The sequence below is a fragment of the Manacus candei genome, unplaced genomic scaffold (assembly GCF_025592945.1).
Source record: "Manacus candei isolate 608988 ecotype Guabito, Panama unplaced genomic scaffold, ASM2559294v1 h1tg000153l, whole genome shotgun sequence".
Classification (NCBI taxonomy): Eukaryota; Metazoa; Chordata; class Aves; order Passeriformes; family Pipridae; genus Manacus; species Manacus candei.
The window spans coordinates 641,559-658,021 of record NW_026138201.1 but is presented as its reverse complement, the minus strand read 5'-3'; the positions used below and the strand labels follow the sequence as shown (position 1 = coordinate 658,021).

The 16,463-nt window shown below is 43.9% G+C and overlaps 1 protein-coding gene and 2 long non-coding RNA genes across 5 annotated transcripts in view; 2 read left to right on the top strand and 1 right to left on the bottom strand.

The window, feature by feature from the left end:
- The window catches only part of WNT7B (Wnt family member 7B), an 85,139-nt gene that overhangs the window by 33,213 nt on the left and 35,463 nt on the right, over nt 1-16,463 (bottom strand). For both annotated transcript variants that reach the window (XM_051772579.1, XM_051772578.1), the window contains exon 2: nt 5,408-5,634. In XM_051772579.1, coding sequence (XP_051628539.1) covers nt 5,408-5,634 — 227 coding nt within the window. The remainder of the gene's footprint in view (nt 1-5,407; nt 5,635-16,463) is intronic.
- Nucleotides 1-16,463, top strand: part of LOC127463299 (uncharacterized) — a 136,251-nt gene that overhangs the window by 92,411 nt on the left and 27,377 nt on the right. For both annotated transcript variants that reach the window (XR_007900766.1, XR_007900767.1), the window contains one exon: nt 6,972-7,090. This is a non-coding gene — a long non-coding RNA (uncharacterized LOC127463299). The remainder of the gene's footprint in view (nt 1-6,971; nt 7,091-16,463) is intronic.
- LOC127463302 (uncharacterized) lies at nt 9,270-11,506 on the top strand. The gene is made up of 3 exons (XR_007900771.1): nt 9,270-9,630; nt 9,664-9,762; nt 10,060-11,506. It is a non-coding gene; the product is annotated as an uncharacterized LOC127463302 (long non-coding RNA).

The window sequence follows — 16,463 nt, the reverse complement described above, 5'->3', positions numbered from 1 at the left end:
TAACAAATATTTAGCAAACAACATAAGTTGATTTTAAAAAAATAGAAAATGAGAACATAAAGTAGTAGAGAAAGAAATGGCAAGAGGAAAGAAAGGCAAAAAGTGAGCTAGAAATGTACTTACTTTAGCAAGCTGTCTGGATTCATTTATGGTTCCCTTTATTGATTTGCTGATAGCATTAAAGCACACTATGGTTGTAAAGCATTCCTAGGAATGCCGCCTGTCTTCATGTGTTGGAAGTTTTCTGCTCGCACTGAAAGTCAAGCTTTCCAAGTTGGCCAACTCATACCACACTAGACACTACTGTGCTGGATTAATCTATCTGCCTGGACATGAATTTCCATTTTTGGAGAATAATGAGCCTCTCTACTCCTCCCATTTTTGGTAGGAAGTTTCTATGAACATTTGGCATCTCGGCTAAACCATCATCACAGCCCAGAATAAAAATGACTGGATTCATATGTGGAATCCAAATTTAATTAAGCCTATATATGGCCTGAACCAAGAATAATTTACTGACTGACACCCCCTCAGCATGTCTGATAAGATGCCAACCATTTGTCCATGATGCCATCACTTACACATCTCCCGTGCCCAATTCCCATGTCATTTCAGACCTGCAGCTAAAAGGCTGGGATCCAGAGTGGACTTACAGTGTTACCTGTTTCCACTGCAAATAAAGAATCACTGTTTTTTTATGAGTATCTTGCCTTCAGAAGTTGTCCCCCTCCCTTTCCTAGTGCTCTGTTGGAAACTGGAGGTGTTTGTGTGTGCATTCGAGTGCATGCTTGTGTGGAACTGTGACATTCAACTTTATATTCTGATTGTGCTTCTCAAAATAACTTGTGAAGTCCTCTTCAGTTAATAAAATCCATGCTTACATTTTGTTAGTCTCTAAAACTGAAGGTGTTTTCTCTCATCCCTCCCCTTTTCTGCCAGGAGAGTGGATCAAAAGTTGAGCCAATGGGAGGTGACAGAAAGGTTCTTAAAATGGTTCCTTTCCTAAACCCCCCACAGCAAGCAGGGCTGTAACTTCAGATGCTTCCTTTCAACACACCAGAAAACTGCAGAAAACCCACACAAAAGGTCAGAGATAGAAAAAAAAAAAAAAAAGAAAGCCCAACTTCCAAACTCCCTTGGCTTTGGCCTGTTTCTTGGTGTGTCCCTGTCAGGTGTCCAGTTCAATGATTTGCCAAATCATGGCATCAATGACACGGCCAAATACTGCTAAGTCATGGCCATTTTCCACATCACGAGTCTGAGAGAGGAGACAGCTGCAGATCACTTCTGATATCTTGACAGACACATTTTTCAAAACACCTGGATTTAGCACTGGTAACAACTGTCTGTTTATAAGACCTACAATTTGGAGAATTGCAGTGGAAATGGTAAATGCACAAATAATTAGCCAGAATAATCCACTGCCAAAGACCAACCAGCAGGTTTCATTTCCATTATTGATTCGGACTCGACGCTCCAGAGCCTGCCCTGCCTGCTCTCTTTGCATGGAGTTCTTTGCTTCCAGCTTTCAGAGGTGTGTGTGACAGATTGCTCTGCCCATCCTTTGGGGGAATAGAGACTGGTCCCCAGTGCTGCAGCTCCTCTGCATCAATAACCTGATGAGACCAGAGGCTTTACCCATCCAGATCAGGGTCTGGCCTTCAAAATGTTAGAAGACAATTATCTTTCAACGCTGATGATATGTCATCAACCAGATAATGTTTGAATCCATCTGTTAAACAGGTAATCTTTAAGGAGGTAATTTGCTGAAGAGGCTTAAAGGAAGAGGAATGAGTGGAGAGTGCAGAAGATGATGTGAGTAGCTGGCATGAGAACTAGGGATGAGTGCAGGAAGGTGACACACACATGTACAGGGACAGGATGAGTGCAGTGAGCGCAGGGCTGACTTTGCTGTGGGGATGGCATGACTATGGAAAAGTTCCCAGCTATAAATGTACCAAAATAAGCTCTATACAATGCTTGACTAATTCATCCCATGCTGCAGCCTTTGTTCATCCTACTAATTTAGTTTTCTCTGTCATTTTTTATCTCTAGCTGCTATAAATCTTTCACACCAACATGAATGCCCCACGCCGAACATTATTTCTACAGTTGTTATTCTGTCCTCTGGACTATTTCAAGTGTTTTTAATACAGATTCCATGTACTGGTGGTACAGCCCTCATTCACTGGAGCACCTCTTTGAACCAATAGCTCATTGCCCATCCAGCTGAGCTGACAAACTGAAGACTCCCTCTGGCACAGTAGGATCCCCAGGAGGGGGGACATCTGTCCCTCCGTTGTGCCTTCCAGCTGCTGCTTAGTTGTGGCTGGAAGATGCTCTGAGTTAATGGCCCCTGAGAGGTGGTGGTAGCAACAGAGGCACATGTGTTGGAGAAACCTCACGTTGGGTCAGTCTGGGGGTTTGCTTTCCATTTTGAAGGAGAAGTGTTGCATCAAGACACAAATTAGAATAACCATAATTCTGCACTTGTCTGTGATGGTGGGAGACTCCTGTCCTAGTGGCTAAAGAGCAGCTCCTCTCTCTCCCACAGAGCTAGAGAGCAATTAATACCATGTTACCATGGCTTACTTGCCCTTCCCACCCTGTGACCTGAATAACTCAAATGTTCATCTCCCTGAGTGGTTCTGGGATGAAGCTTTCCTTTGGGATGAAGTGAAAAATATGCTTGTCTTTTTCAGTCTTAATCCTTTCTTCAGTCTGTTCAGGCAGAACCAAATGGCTGGTTTAGTGTTTCTGCATGTGTCAGACACAGATGTGTTTTGTTAGACATGTGAATATTCATGTTTATTCACGCTTACAAGTGTTTTGCACCCTTAAGTGCTGGGGTTTTAAACCTTTGTCCCTCTTTTACCATTTTCCCCCTTGCTAGTTTAATAACACCACTTCCTAAACCCTGCCCTTTTCCTAGATACTGACCTCATCATCTCTGGGTGCTACTCTGCTAATAAAAAAATAAAGACATGTGAATTATGAGATCCTTTATAGAGCTGCATGGAACTCATCTGGCTGGGCTGGAAGGGGTCATGTAAACCTTCTCCATCCGGTGGAGTCTGTGTGGTTTCACACCCAACAAATGTCAAAGCAGAACTCAGTTGCAACTGCCAAGTTTTGTCTGTGTTTGGGTTAAGCCATAAAAGAACCCACTAGGTTCCACATCAGGCCTTTCAGAGCTGCAAAAAAGCCACCCAGGTTTGGTGAAGAGGTCAAGAATCTGGTGAACATTTTGGTAAATATGGCTTGAACAATGGCTCAAGAAAACCCTTTTTTTTCAAACTTGGTACAGCCTGACCAACCTGATCGCTGGCCCATCCTGATGACAAATAGTTTTTGTTCCTTGTAGCTCTTATTTTGCATGGAAACATTCAGAGTAAAAACAAAAGCACAATTTGTAGTCCTCTTCAGGCATTTGGACTGCGCTCCAAGGTTTCTGAGAACAAAAGGACTGTGGTGAAGAGGATTATCACCCACGAGCTGAGTGGAGCTGAGGAGGCACAAATTCTTCAGCTTCAAGAGGAGGGAGAGCAGAAATGGAAGCTCAGTGATGGCACCAGCTCTGGTACAACCCTCCAGAGTGCCCCCTCAGGGCTCTCACAGAAGTTAAGATCCCTGCCTTACCCAAGGTCAGAGCACACCTGCAGGCTCTGGCAGGTGAAAACACAGCATGCACAAGTACAACAGGGCCCTGCTTGGCAGCTCTGTGTTTTCTGGCAGCAGCATGATTTTGGACATCAGCTGAAGGCAAACAAGTGTAATACCAACCAAGGAGGACCAGACCTGTGCTTCTAGTAGTCAAGACAAGTGACTAGAATTTTTTCTGGTTCACCTTCAAAGTTGAAGGTAGAAGTCAAATATTAGGTTATTTCCTGTACATGGTGTCTTGAGAATGTTTAAAGCCTTCCACTTATACTCTTTCAGAAATAAAAGTTAGGCAAAAAGTATTATCTAAACAGAATTAGAAATTATCTTAGGACACATGTGGGAAGAGACACTGATGAGCAAATTCCTCACCACCAGCTTTTCAGCATCAAAAGTAAATTCTACCAAGCCTTCTTCTGAAGTTCAAAAAGTTCGGACTTTTGCCACTGATTTGCTTTACCAGTTCTTTTCATTAGTTTTAGCCCTCTCCACTTCTGTGATCTGGTGTGGAGTAATGGTCACAGAATATGACAGTTTTCCTGCTAATGTAAGTCCATTCCCCTGATGCCAATGGATTTATTCCATCACAACAATTTACAGCTGGGCCACTGTGCCCTTAAAACACCCAGACCTCTGCCAGATTCTCAGACTTGCATGTTCTTTGAAAAAATATTCCATTCCCTCACGGACTGAGGTGTACCTCAGCTTTTGGCCTTCATTTCACAAGGGTGTCAGGGAAAAACCCAAAGCCTTGATCTCTGACAGCAAAGCACCGTGTTAGTCGATTCCTCTTTGCTCAGATGAAATGTTTTGCCTTTTTTTTGAAGCAGTTTCAATGAGATCTTGTGTCTGACCACACTCAGCTGTGCTGGAGGCACAAGACTCACCTGAACCATTAAATTCAAGGGTTGTCACCCAAATCAAAATGGGACACAAGAAGAGGCTACAACCCTGCTGAGGAGCTGGACAGTATCACAGCGAGTGCCCCTGTGAGAGCCACACACCACAACACAGAGCAGCAGACATGGGGGGGTGGGGAGGGGGCAGCCCCTGGGGCAGAGAGAAAAGGTCAGGAATAGGCTGAGGATACCCAGCTGGGTGATGAGGAAAATAATGATCTCAGTGCTGGAAAAAAATATACATGATCTCCCCCTGAAATAATATCAGACAGAGGGTAAATGGAAAGTGATTGATTTAACTTCTGCCAGCTAACAGCTTGTCAGACCAAGGTCCTGTATTATTTTCTTTGAATAGGTTTCCTGCCTCAAATCACACCCAGTATTTTCTTTCCAGTATGACAACAACACTAAAATGTATCACTGCCACATATTGGAAGGCCAGTGCCTTATGCACAGTACTTCCATCAATTATTTGGGACCTTCCCATTTCTTAAGCTTTTGGGAAGTCTGCAGAGGGATTTTTCTGAGCTGATTTTAGTTCCCTTTTGATTGGCCATATTATGCACCACAGTTATCATGGCAACCTCTAACAAGACAACATTGGGAAATATTTTTTCACGGCCTTGATGGATGGCTGTGCAGGCACCTGGGCCAGTGCTGGGTATGAAGTTGCACAGATAGGAGTGACTTCATCTGCAGATCCCTAGAGATTTCCTGTCTCCTATCAGTTACTTTTCTGGGCAGATCACGGAGGGTTATGAACCTCTGCGGGGGCACAGCAAGAAAGGGAAAAGCAAACCAGCCCCCAGGAGCCCATCCCTGCGGCACCACACGAGAGACACCCTTACCTACTCGGAGCTCTTGTCCAAAGACCGTTTTCTCTCCCAGGGCAGAGCAGTTCCAGCGGCCGTAGCGGAACTGGTACTGGCACTCATTGATGCCCATCTGCGCCCCCTCCCCGATCACGATGATGGCATCGGGGCGGCTCTGGCAGATCGCGCGCTGCCGGGGGGCCAGCCCGGGGATCTTGTTGCAGATTATGTTGGCTCCTAAAGCCACCACGGACGACAAAGCTCTGGGGAGAAAAAGCAGAAAGGCATGTTAGAGCCAGGTTGAGGAGGCTGGTTGGATCTGCCGCGTGCTGCCGCGTGGCTGGCAAGGCGCTGGGCAAAAGGGGAAGTGTTGGAGGGTGGGTTCTTTGTGCCAGCTTGTCCCAGTGTCTCTGGTCTAGTAAAAGAGGCTGGAAATTTTGAGGTAATTCCTGATCAGATTTGTGCCAGAAAAAAATGAACAAATGGAACTTTTGCTTCCAGAGCCATCAGCTCGTGAGATGTGGAAAGCAAGACATTTAAAAACAAAAAATAGTGATAATTGATCATTCGCAAATCTCTGAAACTCATGTCTGCTTTGAATGTAGATTCAGGCTCAGTGTTTCAGTTGCTGCAGCCAGGTCATCCATCCCTCATTTGAAACTGTTAAGCACAATTTAGAGAATACTTGACACTACCAACCCTCTTGCCCATTATTACACTCAGGCTATTGAATGATTAATGAAGTTCACCAGCATAACTGTGCTTCTAGATCTGGCAAACATCGTGGTGCACATAGGAGTGATCATTAATATGTGCCATCCAGACTAGAAGCATTTGCAGATCTCATTCTTCAAGTATATTTTCAGAATTCATTATAAGGTTTGCATGTAACTTGCACCTGCCATATGTTTTCACTTTAGCATGTTTATTTTTCATTTTTCAGCTCACTTTTCAACATCTTTACTGGCTCATTTTTCAGCATCTTTACAGGCTACATTTTAAATGGTAATATTTGGGAAAAAAAATAAGACAACACGGATGCACCTCAGGTCACATCTCCCAGGTACCTGCCAGGCCCACGTGGAGATGATTGAACTGGGTCTGGACAAGTCAGCAATGGCACAGAAGGACCTGGAAAAGGCCCTGCCCTGCTGCCTTTGGTGGCAAACCAGGGTGCTGAGTGTCACTGCTTCCTGCACTTGCAAGGAAGTACCTCCACAAACCCTGTCCCCTCTTAAACTCAGTACTGGATCATCTGGGTCATTTCCTTTTCCCACCAAATGCCTCTGTAATGCCAGATCGTGCTGCAGCAGCCTGGGGGTGAGTGGAGTTCCACAGTAACAGTCACCATACCTAAATAGGTCAGTAACAGGACACAGATCAACCTCCCCAGTGTCTTCCTTTCCATTTTGAACACCAGCCTAAGCCTTTCTTCTTAGTGTTAAAAACTTCCCACTGGAAATGCTCCTTTTGGAAAACGCTGACTAAGCAAAATTAAAGAATTTCGTCAGAATTTATCAACTTCATCACAAAGGTAACTGCAAAATTACATCAATGCTGTATTTCAATGAAATCAGAGCATTGCATTTTGTCATTTCAGTGAACTACAGCAAAGCCAGAGCAAAAAGGGTGAAATGGAGAACTCTTCCCTGAGCAAGATGAAATATTGCTATTACTGTGGAATGGAAATTCCATCCTGACTCACCCTGCCTTTAACAGGTATTTGTGCATCTTTTCCAAAGTTAACAATCCATGAGAAATGCGCCAGTTGTGGTTTTTTATTTCTGGCTTGCAGGGGGTTAGAAATATGGAGCCAAGCTATCACAAACCCAGAGCATCTCTGTAGTGCTGCCTATTAAACAAAAATGGGAACAAAATGCAGTTGCAGCTCTGACCACTTGCAGTGTTTGGAGCAGGAGCACTCAGACCTGTAGCTTTAACCCATGTTCCTGTGGGTACTGAGCAACAATAGGAGCATCAACTGGAACCAGAGAGTCCCCCAGATTCATGCAGGTTTTGAGCTAAGGTTTTGTTTCTGGCAAAAAGTGTTTCTCCACTTTAAAAAAATTATGATGTCTTTAAATCAGGACTTCCCAAGAGATAACGATAATCTTAAAAAAAATATTATGAGTTAGATGTAGAGATAAGATTCTCTGTGCAATGGCTTATGACCTTTATGGTCTTTATCTGACAGTCCTCAGCCTACTGAGGCTATACCATCAATTTACTGGCAAAAATTATATATAAAAATTGTTTGTATATGTGATATAAATATTTTTAAAACACTAAAAACTGACAAAAACAATGAGAACTTCCTGACATAGTTTTTTTCAAACTGGTGAGCCTCCACAGTTTCCACTATTACCTCAAGTTAGTTGAGCAGCAAAACCTTATGACTTTCAAAACAAAAGAAAGCAAGAAAAAGTTGGCCACAGCATCTAACCCATGTATAATTTTCAGTTTAGTTGCTTCCTCCATACACATCACTACTCTCTCATAATTAGGTTAAAGAGTGTATTCTTTGGTCTCCCATTGTTTTTGGAGCAGGCCTTGGTCAAAGTATTTCAATACAGTGGGTCAGTTTATTCATCCAGAAAATAAGCATGATCATATCTGCCCCAGAAGGTATTGTGAGGATATTGTAATTATTATGTGTTTGTAAAGTGCATTAAAACAATTAAACTGCAATTATTGGGGGTGGAGGGTCTTAGTTTTTCTATTATTACTTCCAGGAACTTCCCCCTCTCCGGCCTGAACTTACCAGCATATTCCCTCAGACTTGTTTAGCCTACTTTTAAATTATTACTACCATTTCAGTGCCAAAAAAAAAGCTGAATCATGACACTGAGGTTTTGGAAAACTTTATTTATATTAAAGAAATGCACCCAGCAGCATTTCAAGCTTCCTCTGCCCCGTTCTTGCGGCGTCCCTCAGTGTGTGCCTCTGTCACAGGCTCGGAGGGCTGTGCTGTGCCCCTGCCCCTCGGCAGGTTGGAGGAGACAGGATTTTTTTTTGCCAAATGGAGAATGTTTCACCCCCACACCACATTTGGGCATCTTCTTCCATCTAATCTTCCTTTGCGGTGCAAAATCCCTTGATTCTTATCACGCCAGACTCCTGAGTGTGAGGGTTCCTGGGGCCCTTTCCAGGAACTGTGACCACCCCCCAGCACGGCAGCCCCACAGGCTGCTCTGGGCTCACCCCCGTGGGTTATCCCATCCAACACCATCCACGAGGCTTATCCAGCTCGGCTGAGCTGCTGCAGGAATGTCACAGCTCCCAAGGAACTGCCCTGAGTGTCTGGCACATGCAGAGTCTGCACCTTTCTCCAGCCCTTTATCATTAATCCAAGGGAAACACCAGCACCGGAATTGAGCAATGGTTATAAACAGAGTTACACCCAAATTTAAAAAAAAAAGAACCAAACACAGATCTGGGCTTGGATAGGACCCTGCAGTTCAAACTTCCATCAAACTGAACCTGCAGAACAAGGTTTTGGAAGGCCTGGTTTCTGCACCAGGACCCTGAAACATCAAGTTTTTCGTCCTTTGAATGAATAACAAGGGCTGTCACAGCAACCAGAAGTTTTTGGCGGTGGGAAACAAGTTCCAGCTTATTTTCTGAAATAATGCATGTTTACTTATGCAAACACAGACAAATCCTGTCACTAAAAAAGAAAACTCTCCCTCAAAATATATTTCCTGTTATGGCTGTACCTTCCCTCCAGGACCTCAACAAGTCCAGCTTCCCTTTTCACACAGTGAAGTGAAAATTATTATATATTTCAAGCAACTCATAAAAGCAAAGGTCTTTGAAACACTTCAGAATTAAACACTAAGGCCTAAAATCATGTAAGTTTTAAGAATGTAAAATATAATTCAATACTGCTGGTTGGAAGAGAAATGTACTCTTCATTCATAGTTTGCTTTCTTGAGTCTCAATTTTATATTTGCAAATGTAAGCATTCACTGAACTTGAGCACAACTCATTTCAATGATTTCAAGTGTTATGTCCTTGCAACTTCACCTACAGAAAGCTCATGGCTCTGCTGCCCGTGTTCACCTGGAGCTGCTGCTGCCAGGGCTTGTTTTCAGTGGGGAATGCAGGGATTCAGGGCTTGTTTTCAGCTGGAAACGCAGGGATTCAGGGCTTGCTTTCAGGTGGGAATGCAGGGATTCAGGGCTTGTTTTCAGCCGGGAATGCAGGGATTCAGGGCTTGTTTTCAGCCGGGAATGCTGGGATTCAGGGCTTGTTTTCAAGTGGGAATGCAGGGATTCAGGGCTTGTTTTCAGCCGGGAATGCAGGGATTCAGGGCTTGTTTTCAGCCGGGAATGCAGGGATTCAGGGCTTGTTTTCAGCCGGGAATGCTGGGATTCAGGGCTTGTTTTCAGGTGGGAATGCAGGGACTCAGGGCTTGTTTTCAGCCGGGAATGCAGGGATTCAGGGCTTGTTTTCAGCAGGGAATGTCGGGATTCAGGGCTTGTTTTCAGCAGGGAATGTCGGGGTTCAGTGCTTGTTTTCAGCCGGGAATGCAGGGATTCAGGGCTTGTTTTCAAGTGGGAATGCAGGGATTCAGGGCTTGTTTTCAGTGGGGAATGCAGGGATTCAGGGCTTGTTTTCAGCCGGGAATGCAGGGATTCAGGGCTTGTTTTCAGTGGGGAATGCAGGGATTCAGGGCTTGTTTTCAGGTGGGAATGCAGGGATTCAGGGCTTGTTTTCAGCCAGGAATGCAGGGATTCAGGGCTTGTTTTCAGCCAGGAATGCAGGGATTCAGGGCTTGTTTTCAGGTGGGAATGCAGGGACTCAGGGCTTGTTTTCAGGTGGGAATGCAGGGATTCAGGGCTTGTTTTCAGGTGGGAATGCAGGGATTCAGGGCTTGTTTTCAGGTGGGAATGCAGGGATTCAGCCGCAGGGGTTCCGTGAATGGCAGCGGACCTGGGCAGCCCAAACCCGGGCACTGCACCCAAAACCTGCCCCACTGCCTGACAGAAAACCCGCACAAGGGGCTCTTTGTTAGAAGGAATCACCGAGGCATTTTGTGGTGACACTGTGACATCTGAAACTGGACACCCCCACCAAATGGGGCACTTCATTAGGAATTCCTGAGTAAATATTTTGACCGTGTATCGGTTGCAGAAGTTGGCAGGAGCGTCCCGGGCTCTGAATGGCATCTGCATGTGTTTAGGCTTTCAGTTTTGTTTTCCACCCCTGGCTTTGGGAAATCCTCGTTCAGTGCGTGTGTTATTGGGAGGGAAATGCAGTAAGGCTGCTGGTCCAGCCCTGGGATGCTTTCCCTGCTGCTGGAGCTCCCAGCCAAGCCTTTGAACCTGGGGGCTGCAGACAGCAATGTATTTGCTCCCTTCAGATGGAAGTTAGAAGTTTCTTGGAGGAAGTGACCCAAAAAAAGTGTCTGATAGGTGATGTACTTTGGTTGTTGGCATGGTCAGGAATGAAAGTGGTGGGGTAAGTGAGAAGAGGGATGACTCACACAGGGACAGAGCTTGAGAGAGGAGTGGGAGCAAAGACCCCATCCCTGTAATGCCCTAGTGATGGGGGAACATCGACCCACAGCCTCAGCCTCCTGCCAGCCAGGAGGGACAGGATGGATGCTGGGAAGCCGGCAGGGAATTATTTGGCTTCAGCAGGAAGGAGGGGGGGCATTGACTCACAGTGAGATGTGCACAGGCCAGGGCCTCTCAAGAGTTCTCACTGCTCATTCCAGAGCAAGAGAAAGCCAAAGTGCCTGTGGCTCAGGAGTGTTTCTGGCATGATGGCTCCTGAGAGTTATCCCCAGAAATGACCCCCCCATCTGCTTTTAAGTAGACCATATCTTATTTGCTGCATAACTGGTCCACTGCAATAATTTTTGTTAATCAGCCAGTGAGGCAACACTTGATAGCAGGATATCTTGAAGACTGTTACATCTGTAGTTTACCTGGATTCAATTTTTTTTCACCAAAGAAAGGCTTATGGAGAACAGAAAAGCCTCACATGCCTCGTGTGTCCTATTGTAAAGACCACACCAGCAAATTTACATTTACAGTGGACATTCATCGCCTTCCAGGAGGCATTTGGAATTTTTCATGGCAAACTACTGTATAACGAGGTTTTTCTTCCTTGTCTCCAATCATTTTACTCTAGGGGCATCTTGTTACATGGTGGAAAACACATCTTGTAGATATAAAAATTAATAAAAATAAAATAGGGTGTTAAAATATCTGAAGTGTGGGAAATAACGATTCCAAAGCAATTAGGGTTTCAAGTAGTGTTTGGTTTGCTAAACCAGAGAAAACCGATAGGGCTGTGTTGGAAGCTGCAGGAAGGCAGCACTTCTCCTGGCAGGCACAGGGCAATTCACAGGGCTGGAATATTCCTGCTTTGGTCTTGTCAGTGATGAGGGTGGTGAATGCATGATTGAACTTATCTACGTAAACCTAGTGAAAAATGGTGTCAATATAAAATGGTTTGATTCCTTTTATGAACAGAACTTTATCAGATCTAGAAATCCAACTGAAACGCTCCTGTTTCAGACAATTTTTTTCTTACATCTCTCTAAGCACAGTTAGCAGGACCTGCCAGTTCAGTTGTGCAAACATGCACATTGCAAAGTACCAGCAGCATCCCCCAGCAGTTCCTCCACAGCCCATCCCTGAACACCAAGACACCTGGTGACCAATCCACACTTGGCATTGATGGAGTTTCCTCCCATCCCATTTGGGCTTTTCTTTAGCACTACAAGGAGTCAGGCTGATACCTGACAGGGAGAAACAGCTGTTTGCTGAGTACCACCCCACCACAGGGGGAGTTACCTTGCAGTAACAAATCAGGGGTATTGATTTCCCCTGGGGGGAAATGTGACTTTAAAACACCAAAATGGCTGGAAGAGATAAACACAGAAATAATTCTGTATCATGGAGAAAGATTTCACACTTCAACAGGTAAAATCCACATTTTTGTTGTTTTTCATAGAGCAAATAAGAATAAATGAACTTTCTCCATCATACATGACATATGCATAGATATGGGAGTTTTCCAAATTTTATCAATTTCGAGCCTTAATTAAACTTAACTGAAGTGCATATTTCGGCTCTGTCCAAAGTTTGGCAGTCTGTTCTCTCTTGTGAACAGGTTAAAAGGAGAAGAGAAAGGGAGGTCCTGCAAGCAAAGTCCAAGATTTAGCAAGACTGTTAATTTAGCAAGACTGCTTAATTTGTGAGATCTGGTGAAAGTGTGTCACAGTCTCATCAGACCTTCAGGCCTGTACCTAGAAGTTGGACATTACTATAAAATAGCTGCAGTCTAAGAAAGCCTCCAGTGGGTAAAAAAAGGTGGGGAACCCCCCAGAAACTGCAGAATATAAAAGATATACTTCATCTGCAGATTTCCAAGCATTCAAAACATTATTGTATGCAGCACGTGGGCTTTCTGCAAACAGAAAGTCTCTGTTTTATAATCGGAACTGTCAACGCTGGCACAAAACAATGTGACACCCAACAGGGCTATCCATGAATTTCTAAGGTTTCTTTCAGCTGCTTATTTCAAAATTTTAATTTTGAGTGACGTAAGAGCCCTGGGAAACCACACAGTAACTCTTCTAGTTCCCTGGCTCATTGAGCTTATTCCAGGTGTTCAGAAGGATTAGCAAAAGCCATTTTGAGTTGTTTTTCCAGAGGGAGTTTCTAAGTTTGGTAGGCAGCCATAAAAATTGTGCATCTGTGTTATTATCCCAGTGGCCCGTGCTGGGTGTGTCCCTGGTATTTTGCAAATCGCTATGAGCTTGTGAAAGCAGCTGGATGAAATTCTTCTCCCTCTAAAATCTTCTCTCAAAGGATCCCACACACACTGTCAATCACACACATGCAGGCATTTACCTGCCTTTTCGTTATGTGGCACATTGACCCCGATTTAGCTGCTTCTTGCCTTCAAACTGAAGATGATGCTGCCTACAGGCATCTGAAATGTCTTTTTCCTCCAGTTCCCTTTCTAAATCTAATAATTTGAAAAAATCCCTTTATGGCCACGCAGTACAGAGAGTGGAGAGATCTAAAGAGGTAAGAGAGAAGGACTGTTTGGGATGCACAGCTGAGCCCACGGAGGTGGTACCAAAACAGCTCCAGTCATGCATCTGTAGGGTCCATAGGCAGGTGCTGTGGCACACACAGTGTGAGCCAGTGAGCACCCAGGGCAGGTTAAGCCTGGCTTAACAGCTATATCTAAGCCACAGTCAAGTCTTCATCTTCTGCCAGCCCCACACCCACATAAATCTTCCTCACTGCTAACAAATACTTATTCTAATTTCTCCCCCCAGTGCTATCATTCTTGGGCCACCAATTTTTTTAACTTTTTCCCCGTGAGTGCCACACAAATTAATAGAAAAGTGCAACCTTTGTATCTGAACTACATTTAGCTGTTCTATAAAAGAAAAACTTAAGCTACCACCAGCATCCTAGACTGTTATGTTTTGGTTTCATTGTGCTGCAGACAATCAGAGCAGCTGCACAGGAGAATTGCTGTAAGTGGAGATCCATGAACTAAGAGACTTCCAGCATCACTTCCAGCCTCACTGGGTCATTCATGTCTCCAGACAAAGCCAGAGAAGTGTTGCTGTCAGGCAGGACGTGCTGGTGCCAATGTGTCTTTCGGTTGCAGGCTGAAGTGCCGTCACCCTCTTTCATTTCCAGGCCACTCTGTGCACTCAGGGGGCCCCAGGGGTTAATATTAACAGTTCAAATCATTAGATCCTTCTGAATTTTCTGTAGTTCATAGGTTTTCTATAGGAAAATTTCTATCTGATAAACAACTCTAGAGTTAAGCCAGTGTTTACATTTTTTTATCCAACTTCTGAGCATTTCACCCCAGTAAAAATCAAAGTGCCTGATTTTATTGGATTACCAGTGCGTTATTCCATCAAAGTGAATCCCTAAACTCCAGTTTCTCTAGCTCACACACAAAGGATTTGTGCCATATCCTCCAGTTTTGCTAGCATAGGCTGTAGGATCCAGGATGAAAGTTTACTGCCACGGCAAAACAAACATGTAGCATGGGAAAAACACCACTGTAAAATAAAACTGAGTGGAAGCTGAAAGCCCAAAGCAACTTTGAGGGCTGGGTTTTGGTTTCTTTGGATCTTTAATCCCCAGAATGGCTCCATTTTTTTGTCCAAATTGTTCACCCAGGTCTAATGACCATTGAACAGTCTGGCAGGCACTACCCATGGGATGGGATTAGGGGGTCATGGGTTCAGTCCGTAAGCAGGACCACTCACCCCTGTCACAAATCTACTCAGTTGACAGACAATTCTTTGTGATGAGCTGGCCACCCATTTGGAGGGTCAACAGAATTCTCACTTATTTTGAAAATTTGACCATGAGACACAAACCGCCTTTCTGTGTGGGGAAGCCCACCCCACAGACACCCAGGGAAAAAAATCACAGCTCATGCTGGTCAGAATCCGTCCTCCCAGGGCTCTTCCTGCGGTGCCTAGTGTTGTCCAAGCTCAGTGCCTTTATTCTGTCTCCTGGTGTGTTCTGAAAAAAGCTTACAGAATGCTAGAAATCTTTAGTTTAAAGGGAAAACTAGTTGCAGTGAGTGAACAACATATGTATTTGCTAAGTAAATTTAGTAAAAAGAATGCTTTGAATGCTTTCAGGAAAAAAATAATTTTAAAATAATACCTTAATGCCATGTCTTAAAGTATGCTTTAGACCTCTCCTAAGCATCTTGTTTGTTATGCTTCAAAACTCCCTGTCACCAGAAAGGAAAAAAAAAATCCACAGCATTCCTTCTGTCTTACAGAAACACGAGAGTAAGAAAATCGCCCCTTTGGGGTTTTTTGTTTGGTGTTGGGAAAACTATAGCTTCATGAGGGATCTGATAACTAACCCATATGGTGCTTGATCCTGATAATACAATCCAAACATCACAAACCAACTCCCAAAAGCCAACAAGAATCAGCATCTTTGTTGTAGAAGAAAACAATGGGATCTCATGCTAACCCAAAATCCAGCTCCTCTGGAGATACCAAATGCCTCATTCCCAATGAAAATAGATGCTGAGAGATGGTGACGCACGTCCGACAGTTTGATGTTGCCTCCCAGAGATGAAACAGAGGGCTCGATCTCTTGTGGTGTTAAAAATCCTCTGGCATTTTTTAGAATCAGAGAACTGATGGAAAATCAGATAATTAAACTTGCCTGTGTAGAATTCCTGTAACTATTAACTATATATTGTATTCTACTCTCTCTGTTTAAACAGTTTTTCTGCATTTGGTCTGTATAACGACCATCCCAGCTTTTTGCTCTGGGGGCAAGAAACCTGCTGATTACTTAAGTAAATTTGATGATTTCATGCTAGATGGCTGACATTTTCCAGTTCAGATTTAAATGGTTCTACCTAGCAGTTTAGATATGGCCCAGTGGGACAATCCCACTGTCAGAGGCCTGAGACTGTTTTGGGACTCCTTCAGGGTATATTCGTGACTTAGTTACATACAATGCATACAAAGTGTAGGTAGATGTGTTTTTAACTCAAAAAGGAAAAGTGTATGATTTTGTGTGTTTCTTAGGATGCTCTCTGATGGGAGAAGTGAAGGGATGCCAGGATGGATTTTGGCCATAACCTACCACAGAGGAACTTTGGGTGGCAAAAGAGCCAGACTTATGAAATAGGGTTACTTCTGTTGAACTTCAGTTGTGTACTTTGAGGATCTCAGAACTTTCTAGAAATGGTAATGAATGAATCCACACTGCATAGAAAAGATGTTTTACTAATAAAGGAAAATGTGATTCGCAGAACTGGAGACTTGAAACGAGAAACTTGACATTATAATGGTTTTTATACCATAGACCATTTTTGAATGACAAGTGTCATGATAAGTTCCCAAGTCAGTTTGGTTATTTAGCTCAAAACCACCATTGTGCTATTTCAGTGAAAGACAAACATTGACAGCCAGTTTCTTGGTGAAGGGATTGTTCTCAGTTCTGCCAAATGTTCAGCACAGTGTATCCCCCACGTCCAGACAATATCACTGCACAAAACTCCAACTCAGAGAGAAGTTCATCAGGAATAAAAATGTTTCCTGTGCCAAAAAATC